An 18,325-nucleotide genomic window follows, 5' to 3' on the forward strand; every position below is an offset into this window, starting at 1 on the left:
CTCTCTGGCTCCGCCCCCCCAAAGCAGAACAAAAACCGGCGGGGCCGCGCACACCGCGCCCCCGGGAGTGTGCCTGCCTCGCACCGGCGGAGGGGGGGGGGTGCGCCTTCCTCCGGCTTGCAGGTAACGGGAGGGGCGGGGAGCGATAAAAGAGGGGGGGGTCCGGGAGGGGGGGACCCAAGGCCGAGGGTCGCGAGCCCTCTCCCCTCCTTTCCCCGCTAGGAGGGGGGATCGCTGGGGCCCCCGTCGGCAAGCGCCCGTCCGTGGGTTCGTTTCTCCGGAGGTAGCGCAGTTCCCTCCCATCATCCCCGGCCATGATGGGCGGGGTGGTCCCGGGGGGGGGAGGAGGCTGGGAAAGCCGTTGCCTCCGGCTTTGCGGCTCCGATCTCCCCTCTTCCAGGCCGGCGGCTCCCTTTCGGCCCCCGAGTGGCCTACCTCGCCGGGGTGGAGCAGGGCAAGGATCGCGGGACCCAAAAGGCTGAGTTCGCGGGGCCACGAGCCACGCGGGCTAAGTCAAGCCCCCCCCCGGCTCTGGTTTTATTTCGTTTTCCTGTTGAGAAGCGGGCTGCCTCCCTCCCTCCCTCCCTCCCTCTCCCCCTCCCTCCCTTTCCCTCCTTCTCTATTTTTCCCTTCCTTCTCTTCCCCTCCCTCCTTTTTTCCCCTTCCCTCTCTCCTTCCTCTTTTCTACCTTTCTCTCTTTCCTTTCGTTCCTTTCCCCTTTTCTATTTCTCCTCCCTTTTTTCCTCCCTTCCCCTCTTTCTTTCCCTCCTTCCCGCTTTCTGTCTTTCTTTCTTTCCTTCCATTCCTTTCCTCTTTTCTATTTCTCCCTCCCTTCTTTCCTCCCTTCCCTCTTTCTTTCCCTCCTTCCCGTTTTCTGTCTTTTTCTTTCTTTCTTTCCTTCCATTCCTTTCCTTTCTATTTCTCCCTCCCTTTTTTCCTCCCTTCCCTCTTTCTTTCCCTCCTTCCCGTTTTCTGTCTTTTTCTTTCTTTCTTTCCTTCCATTCCTTTCCTTTCTATTTCTCCCTCCCTTTTTTCCTCCCCCTTCCCTTTCTTTCCTCCCGGTTTTCTGTCTTTTTCTTTCTTTCTTTCCTTCCATTCCTTTCCTTTCTATTTCTCCCTCCCTTTTTTCCTCCCTTCCCTCTTTCTTTCCCTCCTTCCGGTTTTCTGTCTTTTTCTTTCTTTCTTTCCTTCCATTCCTTTCCTTTCTATTTCTCCCTCCCTTTTTTCCTCCCTTCCCTCTTTCTTTCCCTCCTTCCGGTTTTCTGTCTTTTTCTTTCTTTCTTTCCTTCCATTCCTTTCCTTTCTATTTCTCCCTCCCTTTTTTCCTCCCTTCCCTCTTTCTTTCCTTCCTTCCCGCTTTCTATTTTTTCTTTCTCTTTCCTTCCTTTTCCTCTTTTCTATTTCTCCCTCCCTTTTTCCCTCCTTCCCGTTTTCTGTCTTTTTCTTTCTCTTTCCTTCCATTCCTTTCCCCTTTTCTATTTTCCCTCCCTCCCTCCCTTTTTCCTTCCCTCTCTCTCTCTCTCTCCCTCCTACCTCTTTTGTGTCTGTCTTCCTTCCTTCCTTCCCTCCCTCCCTCCCTCCCCCCCCCCCCCGTTTTGCGCCCTCCTTGCCGAAGGCTCCAGGGCAAAGGCAGAACCAGCCCCGCCGAACTCCGGATGCCTTTCCAGGATGCCGACTAAAAGTTTTCAGCTGACAAAAGTCCGCAACATTCTTGCCTTCGGTCCGTCTTTTTGCTTGGGAAACAAACCCTTCCCTTTTGGTGGGGGCTGCTGGCATGGGGGGGGGGGAGAGAGACACCATTCCTCGCCAGGCCCTTTTCTGCCAGGAATCGACCCCCACCCCCGTCCCCCGCCCCCCAGTTCCGGAGGGGAGGGCATCCATTGTGTGTTTGTGTATGTGTGTGTGTGTGTGTTTTCAGCAAAAGCAACCTTGTGTGTGTGTTTATTTTTTTTTTTTTTCCCAAAGCCCCGCGGGCGAACAGGGCGAGGTTTGGGCAAGGCTGCTGGAAAGCTGGGAGCCTCAGAGCGAGAGGCAGCGTGGCTCAGCGGTTAGATCATCGGCCCTCCCATCCTTCGCGTACTGGGGCGGGGGGGGGGGGATTGCCTTACAGCCTACAGGGGGGGCGCCCGGTTGGGGAAGAAGGCCCAGGATCGGCTGGCGGACGCTGCAGAGGACTGCTCTCCTCCCCCTCCCCCCCCTTCCCTCTCCGCCCCCTGCAGCCACTTGGAGCCGGGAGCCGCGCTGCGCCTGGGAAGGGGGGGGGGATCCAGTTTCACGGCCGTCACGTGTGCCTCGTCCTTGCTGTGACCAGGGCTCTCCCCTTCCCTGGACCAACGCCTTCGGCCGGGCTGGAGAGCAGGATTGGAGCGAAAGGGACGCGGCCCGCGGTTGGGTTTTGCACTTTTTCCCCCACGCGGCGGGATTCGAACCGGCGCCCTGGCTGGCTGCGCTTCCCTGAAAGGGAATCTGGGTGCGGACCTTTGCTTTTTTTGGGGGAGGGGGCGCCCCTGTTTTTCAGGACGGCGCGGAGGGGAACCCCCTTCCCTTCGGGCCTCCAGCCTGGGGAGGCCTTAACCGGTGGGATTTCGGCCTGAGCCATCCCCACCCAGCAACCTTGGGCAGTCCCGTTGGTTTTTATTCTCGGTGTGGTTGGCTCCCCCCCCCCCGCCTTCCTCCCTCCTTCCGCCCCCTCCCCTGGCTGTGCTGCAGATTCAGAGCAAGGCCAGCTTTGGAGGGTGTGTGTGTGGGTGTTTGTGGGGGGGGGGAGATGTTGGCGTGGAGGAGGCCTATCAGCTGACTTGGTCCAGGGAAAGTGTGTGTGTGTGTGGGGGGGGAGTATGAGTGTGTGTTTGCATCCAGCAGAGGCTTGCTGCAATGCATGTGGCCCTGCCTGCTTAGCCCAGCACTTTCCCAAGGGGCAGGACTCCGGTTCCCATGCTGCTCAGCCAAAGGCTGCGGCAGAGCCTCATGGAGGCTGTAGTCCTTCTGCAGGGCTCCGAGGAGGAGGAGGCGGAGGAGGAGACGTGGATAAATCGATACAGCCAGTCCTTTTGAGCTATGTGGCTAAACGAGACATTTGTTGAATGGGCTTTGCCCCGTTTTAAAGATCGCAAAAGGGGATCTAGGGGATCCCGGGGATGCTGCGGCCCGTCATAAATAGGAACCGCTTGCCCAAGTGTCTGAATTTTGATCGTGGGGACGCTGCGGGAGACGTAAGGGCGAAAAAGGGTCCTAAGTTACTTTTTTTTCCCAGGGCCGTCGTAACTTCGCACCGTCGTTAAACGAATGTAAGTCGAGGACTGCCTGTAATTTACTGGCCGCACCTGGCTTTGCCTTCAGGATGTGTGGACTTCAGGTCCCAGAATCCCTAGCGTTGGTAGAAAGAAGCATGGCTGCTGGCTGGAGGATTCTGGGAGTTGAAGTCCACATATCTTCAGAGCCTAAACCAGGGGTCTTCAAACTTGGCCCTTTGGTGACCAACTCCCAGAATTCCTCAGCCAGCGTGAGGGAACTAGGACCCTTTCATGACTTGTGGACTTCAACTCCCAGAATTCCTCAGCCAGCGTGAGGGAACTGTGTGACCTTTTGATGACTTGTGGACTTCAACTCCCAGAATTCCTCAGCCAGGCACGCTGGCTGAGGAATTCTGGGAGTTGAAGTCCACAAGTCATCAAAGGGCCAGGTTTGAAGACCCCCCTGCCCTAAACCAAGGGTCTTTAAACTTCCTACCTTCCAGAGGTGTGGACTTCACTTCCCAGAATCCCTAGCAGTGGTAGCAACAAGCACTGGCCACTGGCTGGGGGAATTCTGGGAGCTGAAGTCCACCAGTCTTAAAGGGAGCCGAGCTTGGACACCCTGTCCCAGATGGTGCAGGGAATATGCTGCCCCCCCTTAACCTCCTCAGACTCTTTGGGGGCAGGTGCTAAGCCCCCCTCCCCATTTTATTTTTTCTTAAAGGAAGTTGCTGTTTCACATCAGATCTCCAGTGAAAGCACAGACAGTTTCTCTTCACCCCCTCTCCGGGATCCTGCAGATGGGAAACGGAGGCCCGTGCTGATCGGAAGTCGCCCGGAGTGGGGGATCCCTCTCTGAAGTTGGGGATCATGGCAGCTCCAGGTTTGCGTTTTTTTTTTTTTTCTCTTACTTCGGCTCCGTGTGATGGCCGGTTAAGGGGACGAGACAGACGGGAACTTCAATTTCCTGACAGTGAGAACAATTAACCCGTGGAACTCCTTGCCTCCAGAAGTTGTGAATGCTCCAACACTGGAAGCTTTTAAGAAGAGACTGGACGGCCATTTGTCTGAAATGGTAGAGGGTTTTCCTGCCTGAGCAGGGGGTTGGACTAGATGACCTCCAAGGTCCCTTCCAGCTCTGTTATTCTGTTCTGTTCTAATTTCCCGACATTTCAACTAAGCGCGTTTCTTTCGAGCATTGTCCGCTTAGTGATTTTTATAGATAGTCCTTGAATTGCAACCACAGTTGGAACTTTCATTGATTAAGTAACAATTGTTCCCGGGATCGTTAAGCAAATCTCTTCCGTTGTTAAGTGGATCGGGTGGTTCTTAAGCGAACTGCAGCTGGTTTTACAATTGGTGCCCGGGTTGTTAAGCGAATCTCCCGTTGTTAAGTGAATCCATTGACTTTGCTTGTCAGGTCGCAAGAGGGCAACCGTCATAAATACGAGTCCGTTGCCGAGCGTCTGAATTTTGATCACGTGACCAGGCCGATGCCGCAACGGTCGTAAAGTGTGGGAAACCGGTCCCGAGTGACTTTTTTTTTTTCAGGTTGAACGGTCGCTAAATGAGCTGTTGTTCTGATTTCCATTGGGCAATGGGTCCGGGATGCGAACGTCCAAACGGTGATTTGGAAAAGAAAAAAAAAAAATAGAAATCTCTGTCTAAGCCACAGTGGCCTCAGCTGATTTTCAGCCAACTGGTTTTTTTTTTGTTTGGAAAAAAGTTTATTCTCTTTGGAAATGTCAGTTCAGGCTGGATCCTCTGGAACCACAGATGGGATTAGTAAATTGGTTGTTTTTTCTCCTCTCCTTTGGCTGTGATTTTTTCTTCGCTCCAACTGGTACATTCCTCAAAGCTGCACGTTTTCCATGTCGGAATCCATGAGGGAATCAGGCACTTGCTAATTTGACTTCTTTTTCAATCTCGGCAACTTTTGAAGAGCTGTGGACTTCAACTCCCAGAATTCCCCAGCCGTCTAAGCTGGCTGGGGAATTCTGGGAGTTGCAAGTCCATACGTCTTAAAGTCGGCAAGGTTTTGAGAAAGACTCTTCCTATAAACCTGGCCATCATCCTCAGGATTTAAAACAGGGGTCTTCAGACTTGGCCCTTTGATGACTGGTGGACTTCAACTCCCAGAATTCCTCAGCCAGGCATGCCTGCCTGAGGAATTCTGGGAGTTGAAGTCCACAAGTCATCAAAGGGCCCAGTTTGAAGACCCCTGATTTAAAATGAGGGAGGAATCTGGGTAAAACTTGAGCGGCGAAAGAACTGGGGCAGGGAAGAAAAAAAAAAGGAAAAATAAATATAAAATCTCAATAAGCGTCCAGAGACAGACTTTGGAACTCCTTGCCCCAAGACAAAAGTCCTCCTTTAGAACGAAAAGAGTCCAAGCAGGTGAATTTCTAGATCACTTGCTGTATCCATTGTCTTTGGCCCAGTTGCCCGCACCTTCTCTTTTTTGTATTCTTTGCAAATAGCGCAAATTTATTTTTATTTTACTGCCTGTTTTGCGCAACAGGTGGCCGGGCAGAAAAGAAACGAAACCCCACTATAACAACAGTTTGTCTTTCTGATAAAGTACATTTACACTTCCTGGACGAGGCCGGTGAAAATGGATGGAGCCGGAAGGTGGTCAAAACAGGAAAAACGTGGGGAGCTTGAACGGAGATGAATTTCTCTAGGTCTTCAGCCATTCACTTCTGAGAAATAAAATTTTAATTTTGCATCGTCGAGTGAGTCAGCCCACTTGAAAAGGCCTGTGACGTCACTGGAGCCACCATCTTTGTGAATCAGCCAGAAAGGCTAGCCAACTTTTTCATTTTTCGTTTTCTTTCTTTTTATTATTATTATTATTTTAATTGCTTTTGAGTCTTCACTTTCCGACAGGTGTAGCTTTTAAATCGCTGCAGCCGGTGGCAGCCGAAAGATGGGAATCGACATCAACATCCTAATCAATTGCCCCTTTGATGCCAACTTCCTAGAAATTGTTGCCTGCTGGTTGTCTTTTCCGGACGGCAAGACGGGGATGATGGGAGTTGGGATAGCCAGACGTTTCTAGGAAGCCCAGAGTGGGATGCAAATATTCAGCTGAACCTGTTTTTTGAGCCAGGCTCAAAAACAGCCACGGTGAGATGGACCTTGGAGTCCTAGTGGACGATCCCTTGACCCTGAGCCAGCCGTGTGCATCAGCAGCCAAAACAGCCAACACAATCCTGGGTTGTATAAACAGAGGCAGAGAATCAAGATTACGCGAAGTATTAATACCGCTTTATAAAGCCCTAGTAAGGCCACACCTGGAATACTGCAGCCAATTTTGGTCACCATATCACAAAAAAGATGTTGAGAGTTTGGGAAAAGTGCAGAGAAGAGCAACTAAGATGATCCAAAGCCTGGAGACCAAAACACACGAAGAACGGCTGCGGGACTTGGGTTTGGCTGGTCTAAAGAAAAGAAGAAATAGGGGAGACAGGATAGCAGTGTTCCAATATTTGAGGGGCTGCCCCAAAGAAGAGAAGGGGGTCAACCTATTTTCCAAAGCACCTCAAGGCAGGACAGGAAGCAACGGATGGAAATCAATCAAGGAGAGAAACAACCTGGAATTAAGGAAGAGACTTCCTAACAGTGAGGACGATTAACCAGTGGAACAGCTTGCCACCAAAGATCATGGGCGCTCCATCACTGAAGGTTTTCAAGAAGAGACTGGACAGCCACCTGTCTGAAATGGTAGAGGATCTCCTGCTTGAGCAGGGGGCTGGACTAGAAGACCTCCAAAGTCCCTTCCAATTTTGTTGTTGTGCTATTTTGTTTTCCTTCCTTCCTTCCTTCCTTCCTTCCTTCCTTCCTTCCTTCCTTCCTTCCTTCCTTCCTTCCTTCCTTCCTTCCTTCCTTCCTTCCTGATTGGACAGCCCATTGCCTAAAAGGGTATAGGGTCTCCTTAAGCTTAAGCAGGGGGTTGGACTAGATGACCTCCCAGGTCCCTCCCAGCTCTTTTCTGATTAAATCTGTGTGTGTGTGTGTGTGTGTGCAGAACAGGTGGATTCCGAGAGAAGCTGAAGGCTACCATGACAACGATGTGGGCGCTCCCGTTGCTTGTCTTTGTAGTTGTTTCAGGCAAAGCTGGCGGGATCGAGCCCGGAGGGTAGATGGAGGCGTGGCTGGAATGCACCTGAGCAGGTTAGGGTGGGGAGGGGGGGAGAGGCTGAGCCAGCCCCTCCCCTTCTCTGATGTAACCTGCTGTCACTCTATGGGGCATCATTCCCACTCACCCCAGCTGAAGGAGGCCCCCACCTTTTTTTTTTGCAATGAGTTTTTAATCCTATGATGGATTTTTAATTTTTGTTTAATATATATATATATATATATATATATTATTTTGCAAGCTGCCCGGAGTCGCCTAGCTGTGAATTTGGTGGCTTTATAAAACTGGCTGAATAAATAGCGCGAAATCAACTTTGATGGCCTCCCTGGAGTTCCGAATGCGAGATGCGCAGCTGCAGAGGGGATCCTTGACTTCAGAATGGTCCGTTTAAGTGACCCGACGTTCCGAGGGCGCTGAAAAATGGGACCGGTGACCCTTTTTTCACACTCGACCCATCGTCGCGGCCTCCGTGTGGTCACAATGAAATAAAAATTCGGAAACTTGGCAGCCGATTCGCTTTTACGACGGTCGCGGTGTCCCGGGCTCACGTGATCCCGCCAATTGGCGACCTTTGGACAAGGAAAATCAGTGGGGGGAAGCTGGGTTTACTTCAAAACTGTGTTGCTAACTGCACAGTTGCGTTGATTCACTTAACAACGTAAAACGGGGCAAAACTCACTTTATGTCCGTCTCGCTTAGCAACAATTTGGGCTCAACTGTGGTCATAAGTTGGAGATTATCTGTAAACAGAATCTCACCTGGGCTCGTTTTAAACAATGGGGGTGGAAAAAACTGCTTTGGGAGCAGAAATCTGTCCTCCCGCCCCCCCATTTTCTTCTTGGATTGTTCAGGGTAGAAGGGACCCCCCCCTTCCCTCCAGGACTACATTTCCCATCCTGCACCTGTGCGCTTTGGAAACGGTCTCGGGAAGTTGTGGGTGCTCCCATCGTTGGAGGTTTTTCAGAAGAAATTGGATAGCTATTTGTCCTGAACGGTATATAGGGTTTCCTGCTTGAGCAGGGGGTTGGGCTAGATGACCTCGGAGGTTCCCTTCCCAGTCTGCTAAATCTGTTAACTAACTGCCACTCTTTGCAGGTAGGACAGGCCCACCTGCTTTGCTTAAAGGTGCAGTGTCAAGTTTCAGGACCTGAGCTTTATTTCTTTTCGTCCTTTTTTTATTTTTTATTTTTTTTCTTTTAGACCAACAAAACAAAACAAAACACAACAAACATTACACACATACACACGTAATATATCCTTTTTTGTTAACAGCAGTTTGTAACAGTACTCTTCTATTCTTTACATTTCCCCCCTCTTTCTTCTTTGAAATATTTGTCCTTTTTGCCCCATTGTTTCTTATTTACATTTTCCTTCTTTCATATTCTACTACTTACTAGGAATCCAACATTATTCATTGTAGTAACACTCACATTTTTTACAGGACTCGACCGGAATTCCATCTAAGCATGGTGATCATACAAATATTCTCATACTATTTAGTGCAGTGTTTCCCAAACTTGACAATTTTAAGGCATGAGGACTTCAACTCCCAGAATTCCACAGCCAGCAACGCTGGCTGTGGAATTCTGGGAGTTGAAGTCCACATGCCTTAAAATTGTCAAGTTTGGGAAACACTGATTTAGTGCATATCCTGTTTTTACTCTAATACTATTTCCAACATTAAAATTCACCCCTTTTCATCCAAGTATATTTATTTAATTTTATTTTTCTTTGACATATATAATAATTCCTCCTTTCTTGTTTTATGCTAATATTATGTATAATGTTTCTAAACTTTACTTTACCTCCGAGATCCCTTCCCAGTCTGCTAAATCTGTTAAGTAACTGCCACTCTTTGCAGGTAGGACAGGCCCACCTGCTTTACTTAAAGGTGCAGTGTCAAGTTTCAGGAATTGAGCTTTATTTTCGTCCTTTTTTTACAGGGTACCATGTTCCACAGCCAGGCTACCCAGGGGCGTCTCCCCCTTACCCCGTTGTGCCGCAACCGCACGCTGGGCCTTCTGCCCCCAGCTCCGGGTTCAACGTCTATCCTGCCGCCAGCCCGGGGCCCGGCTATGTGCCTGCGCCCCAGCCACCCCCCCGGGGATACCGTGACCACTCTGCTTCCCCCCAGCACCCCCAGGCCAGCGACCCCCACGCCGCCATCACTCCTTACCTGCCTGTGTCGGCTGGTATCCCACCTGGCTTGGAGTACCTGACCCAGGTAAGACCTGGGCCTGGGTGCTTGGGGAAGGCGTGGGCCTTGCTCCCTGCTTTGTGTCTTCCAGGTGGGAGACAGGATGTAAGGTCAAGAATACGATTCCGTTGTTTATTAAGTGCAAACGCGCAGAAGGGAATGCAGACCTCGGTTTGAGACGGCAGACCCCAAGAGATGGACTGTTGAGACGGCTTTGCTTGCAAAGCTCTGGGTTCAGGTTCTACGATTGAGAAGAGAAGAGAATAAAAATTAGAATAGAATAATAATTAGAATAGAATAGAATAGAATAATTGAATACTAGAATACAATAATAATAGAATAGAATAATAGAATAAGAATAGAATAAAAATTAGAATAGAATAGAAAATAGTAGAATAAAATAGAATAAGAATATTAAGAAGAATAGAATAGAATAGTAGAATAGAATAGAAGAATAATAGAATAGAATAAATATAAAATAGAATAAATATAGAATAGAATAGAAGAATAATAGAATAGAATAAATATAGAATAGAATTAGAATAAATAGAATAGAATTAGAATAGAATAAACAATAGAATAAATAGAATAGAATAGAAGAATAGAATAGAATAATAATAGAATAAATATAGAATAGAATAAATAATAGAATAAAAATAGAATAGAATAGAATAAAAATAGAATAGAATAGAATAAATATAGAATAGAATAATAATAGAATAGAATAAATAATAGAATAAATATAGAATAGAATAGAATAAATATAGAATAGAATAAATAATAGAATAAAAATTAGAATAGAATAGAATAAAAATAGAATAGAATAGAATAGAATAAATATAGAATAGAATAGAATAATAATAGAATAGAATAATAATAGAATAGAATAAATAATAGAATAAATATAGAATGGAATAGAATAAATAATAAAATAAATATAGAATAGAATAAATATAGAATAGAATAGAATAATAATAGAATAGAATAAATAATAAAATAAATATAGAATAGAATAAATATAAAATAGAATAGAATAAATAATAGAATAAATATAGAATAGAATAGAATAGAATAGAATAGAATAGAATAGAAGCTGGAAGGGACCTTGGAGGTCCACCGGTCTTAAAGTTGCATGGCTGGCTGGGGAATTCTGGGAGTTGAAGTCCACCTGTCGTAAAGGAGCAAGGTTCGAGGACCCCTGTCCTCAGCCCATTTTCTGTTTTTTTTTTTTTAATTTTATTTCTGCACAGACTCTCTGCTGGTTTGCATTGGTGATGTAACTGCTTATCACTCTCTCTGATTCTGCTCTATTTGCTTCTCTTCAGGTAGACCAAGTTTTGATCCATCAGAAGGTGGAACTTGTAGAAGGTATGGTGTCAAAGCAATTATTATTATTATTATTATTATTATTTCGAGACCTTGTGCATGGACAGAGTTCCGAGGGCCTGCCCAGGTCTCCGCTTCTCTTAAGGCCTTGAACTGCGGGAGTTGTGAAGTCAGAAAGTGGAAGTGGAACAGCTGGCCACCAGAAATCGTGGGCGCTCCATCCCTGGAGATTTTTAAGAAGAGACCACTGGACAACCACCTGTCTGAGATGGTGTAGGTTCTCCTGCTTGAGCAGGGGGCTGGACTAGAAGACCTCCAAGGTCCCTTCCAGCTCTAATCTATTCAATCTTTAAGACTTGTGGACTTTTTTTCCAGAATTCCCCTGCCAGCCCTTTTTTCATTTTGTGAAGTCAAGATGGATTAACTCCACTGCATTCCCGCTATCTATTAAGAAAGTTACCCAGTCGAACAATGGGATAAAGTAGTGTAGCCATATTTCTTCTTGTCCTACCCAGGCTGAATTCTGGTGAACCCTTGCTGGCTGGGGAATTCTGGGAATTGAAGTCCACGCGTTTTATTAAAAGTGGCCAGGGCTGGACACCCTTGCTATAAAGTTAGTTAAAAAAGAAAACTAGGGAAAACAGTGCCAAAGCATTGTCCATTCCCAAGGGTCTCCCAGATTCTATATATTAAGGGTCCCCAAATACGGCCCCTTTAAGACTTGTGGACTTCAACTCCCAGAATTCCTTAGCCGTCAAGGGTTTCCTAGAATTCAGTATGGATAGGACAGGAATAAAGCTGGCTGGACTATCCGAATTTTGGATACTGTAACTTTCTTAATAGACGGTAGGTATGCGGTAAACGTAATATATCTTGCCTTCAGCAAAGTGGGGGGGAAAAAAAGCTGGCTGGGGGATTCTGGGAGTTGAAGTCCCCAGGTCTTAAAGTTGCTAAGATTAGATATCCCTGATAATGGGCAGGACCCTCTGTCACGCCTGGGGTGGGGGGGGGGGCTGTTGCAAACTGCAACGTCCCATGGATGACTCCACAGGCAACATGAGGTCAGCACATTAGGCACGTGTCACGACATCTTCGTGCAAGGACGAAAAGATTGATTGATTGATTGATTTACTGGGGTTCATATGTTCTCCACGCCAAAGGGATGCTGAACAGCTGATATGCTTTCTCTGGATAGGAAGGTGTATAAATAGTCCTCAACTTAAAGAACTGATCACTTGATGATGACCCGAAGTTACAACGGTCCCGTCCCAAAGCCTTCCCCCTGTTCCTGGTCACATGACTGCATTTGCAGGTGCTTGGCAACTAGCCCGTATTTACGACCGTTTGTGGTCACATGACCGCAACTTATAATGTTTTTGTCAAAAACCGGTGTTTGCTTTATACGACCGCCGCAGAAAAGATCAGAAGATCAGGTCTGGTCACCAGATGACCTGCTTTACAACCATCACAACTTGACAACCATAATGGGCAGGCTCCATTACGGTCCTAAGTCAAGGACTACCTGTGAAAGAAAATTAAGAGAAGCAGTGTAGCCAGAGAACCGTTTAGCACAGTGGTACTCAACCTTTTTAATGCCGCGACCCCCCAACCGGTCATAAGTCGAGGACTACTCAACTGGTGCAGCACCGTTTGCAGAATGGGACTTTTGGCGGGCTCAGCAGGGCAGAGACAGGACAATTGGCTTTGAAAGCCAATCGAATTAGACTCTATTCAAGAGAGTCTATTCTATTGGCTTTCAAAAGCCAATAGAATAAAAGAGTAGCACAGCTAAGGAAAAGGGGGGGGGGAAATGGCGGACTGCGTTGTTTGGCGACCGCCGTGAAAGGGTCGTTCGACCCCAAATGGGGTCCCGACCCACAGGTTGAGAACCACTGGTTTAGCGCTACAGTTAGAATTGCAAGAACAACGTTGAAATACAAGGGATGTTTTCTCCATCTTTTCTAGAGTTTGGGCACAATCCCAGAAGTTGTAGGGTTAGGGTTAGGCTCCCTCAGAGCCCCTCCTCGGGGGGAGGGTCCCTACTCCCCCGTGCAATTCCCTTTCAGGCTGGTTGACCGTCCCCACTGCAGTCTGTTGCAGCGCCCATAACCCCTTTTGCATTGAGCATCTCCTTGCTCTCCTTGATCCCTTTCTCTCCGGCCTCTTTGCAGCTTTCATCGGCTTCGAAGGCAACAACAAGTACGAGGTGCGAAACAGCCTCGGCCAGCACATCTTCCACGCGGAAGAGCAGAATGACTGCTGTACCAGGAACTGCTGCGGCTCGCTACGCCGCTTCTCCATGCGACTGGACGACCCCAGCGGCCGTGAAGTCATCCGGCTTGTCCGTCCATTAAAATGTGTCAGCTGCTTTTTCCCCTGCTGTCTTCAGGAGGTAACACAGCGAGTTCGGTCTAGTGCAGTGGTTCTCAACCTGTGGGTCGGGACCCCATTTGGGGTCGAACGACCATTTCACGGGGGTCGCCAAACAAGGCTGTCCGCCATTTTTTCCCCTTTTCTTTGGCCACGCCCCTGGCACCCGGTGATGTATAAGTGGTTGGGGGTCACCACAACATGGGGAACTGTATTATGGGGTCACGGCATTAGAAAGGTTGAGAACCACTGGTCTAGTGGGTGATGTGCCCAGGCTTCACTGGGAGACAGTGAGTTGTAGTCCTGCTTTAGGCATGAAAGCCAGCTGGGTAACTTTGGGCCAATCACTAGGAGATGGTGAGTTCTAGTTTTACCTTAGGTATGAAAGCCAGCTGGGTGACTTTGGGCCAATCACCAGGGGACAGTGAGTTCTAGTCCCACCTTAGGCATGAAAGCTGGCTGGGTGATTTTGGGGCAATCACCAGGAGGTAGCGTGTTCCAGTCCTGCTTTTGGCATGAAAGCCAGCTGGGCGACATTGGGCCAATCACTAGGATATGGTGAGTTCTAGTTTTACCTTAGACATGAAAGCCGGTTGGGTGACTTTGGGCCAATCCCCAGGAGACAGTGAGCTCTGGCATTTTGGTCACCACGATGCAAAAAAGATGTTGAGACTCTAGAAAGAGTGCAGAGAAGAGCAACAAAGATGATGAGGGGACTGGAGGCTAAAACATATAAGGAACGGTTGCTAGAATTGGGTATGTCTAGTTTAACGAAGAGAAGGACAAGGGGGGACATGATAGCAGTATTCCAGTATCTCAGGGGCTGCCATAAAGAAGAGGGAATTAAGCTATTTTCCAAAGCACCTGAAGGCAGGACAAGAAGCAAGGGATGGAAACCAATCAAGGAGAGAAGCAACCTCGAACTAAGGAGAAACTTCCTGACAGTGAGAACAATTAACCAGTGGAACTACCTGCCTCCAGAAGCAGTAAATGCTCCAACACTGGAAGTTTTTAAGAAGAGACTGGACAGCCACTTGTCCGAAATGGTGTAGGGTTTCCTGCCCGAGCAGGGGGTTGGACTAGATGACCTCCAAGGTCCCTTCCAACTTTACTAATATGAACATATGGTATTCCCGATGGGTGGATGTCCTGTCAATCTCTTGACAGCCAACTTTAACCAAGAGTGAAATATTCCCCTTCTTTAACAAGATTTATGAAAAAAGGAATGCAATCCGGTTGCAGAGATCTCAGTACGGTTTCTCCCTGGGAGCCCAATTTTACCTCTCACCTGGCGGACTAAGCTAAAGCGAAACTCTGGATTTAACCAGTGAGAATGCGGCTGTTGTGTTGTTGTGTGAATTCTCCTCTCCGTTAGGTCGCAGTAGAACATATTTGCCCAAGCATTGTGACTTAACTCGGGCAACCTCTTAACCTCATTTTTCTGACACCCGTTTTTCTTTGCCTTCCCGCAGATGGAAGTCCAGTGCCCGCCGGGTGCCACCCTTGGCTACGTGGTGCAGACCTGGCATCCCTTCATGCCCAGGTTCTCCATCCAGAACGTCGAGAAGGAGACGGTGCTCCGCGTTTTGGGTCCTTGCTTTGCCTGCAGTTGCGGCGGGGATGTCAGCTTCGAGGTGTGACCAGAATAGAGACAATCCTCAACTTAACAATAGGTTGTTTAGGGACAATTCAAAGTTGCGACGGCACTGAAACAAGTGACTGATGACCAGTTTTCACGCCTCACAGTCACGTGATCAAAATTCGGATGCTTGGCAACTCGCTCGTATTTATGACAGTTGCAGCGTCCTGGCATCACGTGATCTCCTTTGGCGACCTTCTGCCAAGCAAAGTCAGTCGGGAAGCCCATGTCACTGACCTAACAATCACAGGGATTCACTTTTAATGGCTGTGACAAAACAGGTCGTACAATGGAGCAAAATTCACAAGTGTCTCACTTAGCAACAGAAATGTTAGGCTCGTAAGTCAAGGACTATCTGTAGTGTTGGTCAAGATGTGTGGACTTCAACTTCCAGAATTCCCCTGCCGGCTTTGAAGTCCACACATCTTAAAACGCCCCAGGGTCAAGAAATCCAGGCCCAGAGAGACAACATCTGTAGACCCTGGGCTCAAATTTTGGGGGAGGAGACCTTTTGCACATGCTCAAGAACCCCATGTCCTTTAGAATATTCTCACGAGATCTTAAAAACAAACTTGGAAATCTAATTCCTGCACCAGGTGGAGATGGAAGTACGGTGTACATTTGATGTGAGGTTACAGGCAGACGTCCTTTCGCAGTCGCCAATTGTTGCGAGCGGTATGTAAATGCAGCTCTCGTGTCTTCCTGCAGGTGAAGACCCGGGATGAATCCCGCGGGGTAGGCCGGATCAGTAAGCAGTGGAGCGGTCTTCTTAAGGAAGTCTTTACCGACACGGACAACTTTGGGATCCAGTTCCCCATCGATCTGGACGTGAAGGTCAAGGCGATTCTCCTCGGAGCCTGCTTCCTCATTGTGAGTCTGGCTCCAGAGTTGAGGAAAGATGATGAGAACTGGGGTGGGTGGTCCACTTTCCCTACACCTCCCCAAAAAAGGAGACCACCAGGCACTTCAGCAATTTCTCTTCTGCTTTTCGCAGGATTTTATGTTTTTCGAGAAGACGGGAGAAGTTGGACAGAGGACCTCCGTAATGAGCAGTTGAAATCATCTCAAATCAGGGACAATTTTCCTGGTTCTGACCTGACAGAGAGAGAGGGAGTGTATGTGGGTTTTTTTGTGCAAAGAGAGTATGCGTATATGTGTGTTTTTGTGGGTATGTTTGGGTCTGACAGCGATGGTTGCGCTTGCAAATCTCTATGTGTCCAAAGACTGGGTCTCTATCCTAGTTGCCTCTGTTCTCGGAAGCTGTCGTGGCCTTGCACTTCTGCACAAAACTTGTTAGAGTCTGTCCGATGCACTCTCTCTGCCATCTCCAGGCTGGGGATTATGGGAGTTGAAGTCCAGCTCTCTGAAGGAGGAGAGGTTGGGGAAAGTTGGGTTCGTTGTTCTGCTGTTAAAGTTGTGATTTTCAGGGAAACTTTTGGCATAGAACAGTGTTTCCCAAACTTGACAATTTTAAGGCATGAGGACTTCAACTCCCAGAATTCCACAGCCAGCAACGCTGGCTGTGGAATTCTGGGAGTTGAAGTCCACATGCCTTAAAATTGTCAAGTTTGGGAAACACTGGCATAGAAGATCGGTGAGGGGTGTTCAGCTGAGTTGGGGTGCCTGCTCAGGTTTTTGGGGTGCAGGGACCAAGGCTGTCTGGTCAAAAAAGTCAGAACGATGGCTTATTGTGTCACCAACACTTTGCCCATAAACCGGGGAAGATTCATCCTCTAATCCGGAAGAATTCTGTTTCTTAATCTCAGCATCTTTAAGATATATGGACTTCAATTCCCAGAATTCTCCAGCCAGTGTAGAATGGTGGACTTAGTAGATCAGGGGTATGCTGCAGACATAGTTTATCTGGACCTGGATTTCTAATGATAGTTTCCTTTATAAATGATAACTGGGGAATCCTGGGAATTGAGGTCGATAAGTCATAAAAGTGCAAGTTTGGAGACCCCTGATCTAAATGTTTTTCAAACTTGGCCACTGTTAAGTGCTGGCTGGGGAATTCTGGGGGTTGAAGTCCACACATCTTAAAGGTGCCCAGTTTAAAAAGCACTGCCTTAGAGAGAGCTTTTATTCCTTGCGTGTGGAATTAATAATTTGCAAAGATGGGTGTCTGTGCCCCACAGATTCTCCAGACTTCCACGCAGAGAGATTTGGAGGGAAAAACGAAGAAATCGCCCATCGAATAATTAATAAAAGGACGCTTGGCGGAATAAAAATAATTACAGATTAGCAGCCGTGGCACCGCCCTTGCCCCCCCCCCAAAAAACCTTGAAAAATTAAGAGTGGAGGAAAAGAACAATCTGTGCTTGTTAAAAGAAAAACAAAACAAGCCATCTCTGGTTTAACAATGGCTTCCTTGTTGGACCTGTATCAGATGATCCCAAGACGAAAGAGCCGAGCGCCTTGGTGCACAGATGCTTTTGTGAAGTTCGAAAAGCAACACATCTGGAGACATCCGTCTGTCTCAATTGTTGATTCACAGTTCTTGGACGTGGTTTGGACTTGCTTTCCCCAACGTGGACCCCTCCGGGGATAGGCTGGGCTGCCTGGGAGGGGATGGGCGTTGTAGTCTTAAGCCGGTTTGAGCTGGGAGCCACTCGGATGACACCTTTGGGCGTGTGAGTCTGTCTGGATTATGCACGGTGTGTGTTTGTGGGTGTCGGCGTGGCGTGGTCCCATCGGCACCAAGGACGAAACAAATGCTGCGGACGTGTTGGGCAGACTGTTTTACCATTTTTCCTCTCTCCGGCCCCAATATATGGATAGTTGGTATTTTAATTCCTATTTCAATGTCTTGGCCAGGCACGGTTGCCGGTGCTACGTTGCTTAACCACTAAAATAGCAAGATTCCCCCCCATTTTGTGGGCTGTTAGGGACTCCCCACCATCAGCTCAAGAGTTGGGGGTCTCGGAGAAGCAGAAAACCCCTTTCTGAATGTCAGTGTCTTGCATAATATTAATATCCAGTATTTTTTCTCTACTGTATTTAAATACCAAATGTTTTTGGGGGGGGGCTTAGGGTGGCGTGGGGTGGAAGGGATGGGGTACTCATGCCACAACGACGGCAGAGAAAGGATCCGTAGCTGGGAAAAAAAGCAAAGATGGCAGTTGAAGTTGATGCTTGGACAAATTCAGGTCCCCCCCAGTTTGGGGTTCCCTGAGTGCCCTCCGACTCCGGCAGTCTGCTGCGACCCGTGGCAGGGATGATGGGATTTGTTGTTCCAACCCGTGGGGAGGAAAGCTGGGCCTAGAGTGGGAGGTCAAGTGGGCTGTGCAAAAAAAACCCAAACCCCTCCTCCGAAAGTTTGTAATTTGGGGGTCTCGTGGACGATGAAGCTTCTGAGTTTCAAGGCCAAACCAAAGACAGAACGAATAAAATATGTACCGTTTGCTCATTTCCCCCCC

The 18,325-nt window shown here is 48.1% G+C and overlaps 1 protein-coding gene across 2 annotated transcripts; it reads left to right on the top strand.

Moving 5' to 3' along the window:
• On the top strand, positions 1-18,325 carry PLSCR3 (phospholipid scramblase 3). 2 transcript variants are annotated; one of them, XM_039337882.1, is made up of 8 exons: positions 1-123; positions 3,958-4,116; positions 9,318-9,598; positions 10,897-10,939; positions 13,069-13,289; positions 14,740-14,901; positions 15,615-15,776; positions 15,901-18,325. In XM_039337882.1, exons 2-8 carry the CDS (start codon positions 4,104-4,106, stop codon positions 15,961-15,963), a joined length of 945 nt encoding a protein of 314 aa, XP_039193816.1. In that variant the 5' UTR covers positions 1-123; positions 3,958-4,103; the 3' UTR covers positions 15,964-18,325. The 2 variants fall into 2 exon arrangements, with proteins under 2 accessions (XP_039193816.1, XP_039193814.1); XM_039337880.1 differs by lacking the exon at positions 1-123 and adding an exon at positions 2,222-2,470.

This window comes from Crotalus tigris, unplaced genomic scaffold, assembly GCF_016545835.1.
Source record: "Crotalus tigris isolate CLP2741 ecotype Arizona unplaced genomic scaffold, ASM1654583v1 scf7180000017690.20705106771:4171800, whole genome shotgun sequence".
In the NCBI taxonomy this organism is placed as follows: domain Eukaryota; kingdom Metazoa; phylum Chordata; class Lepidosauria; order Squamata; family Viperidae; genus Crotalus; species Crotalus tigris.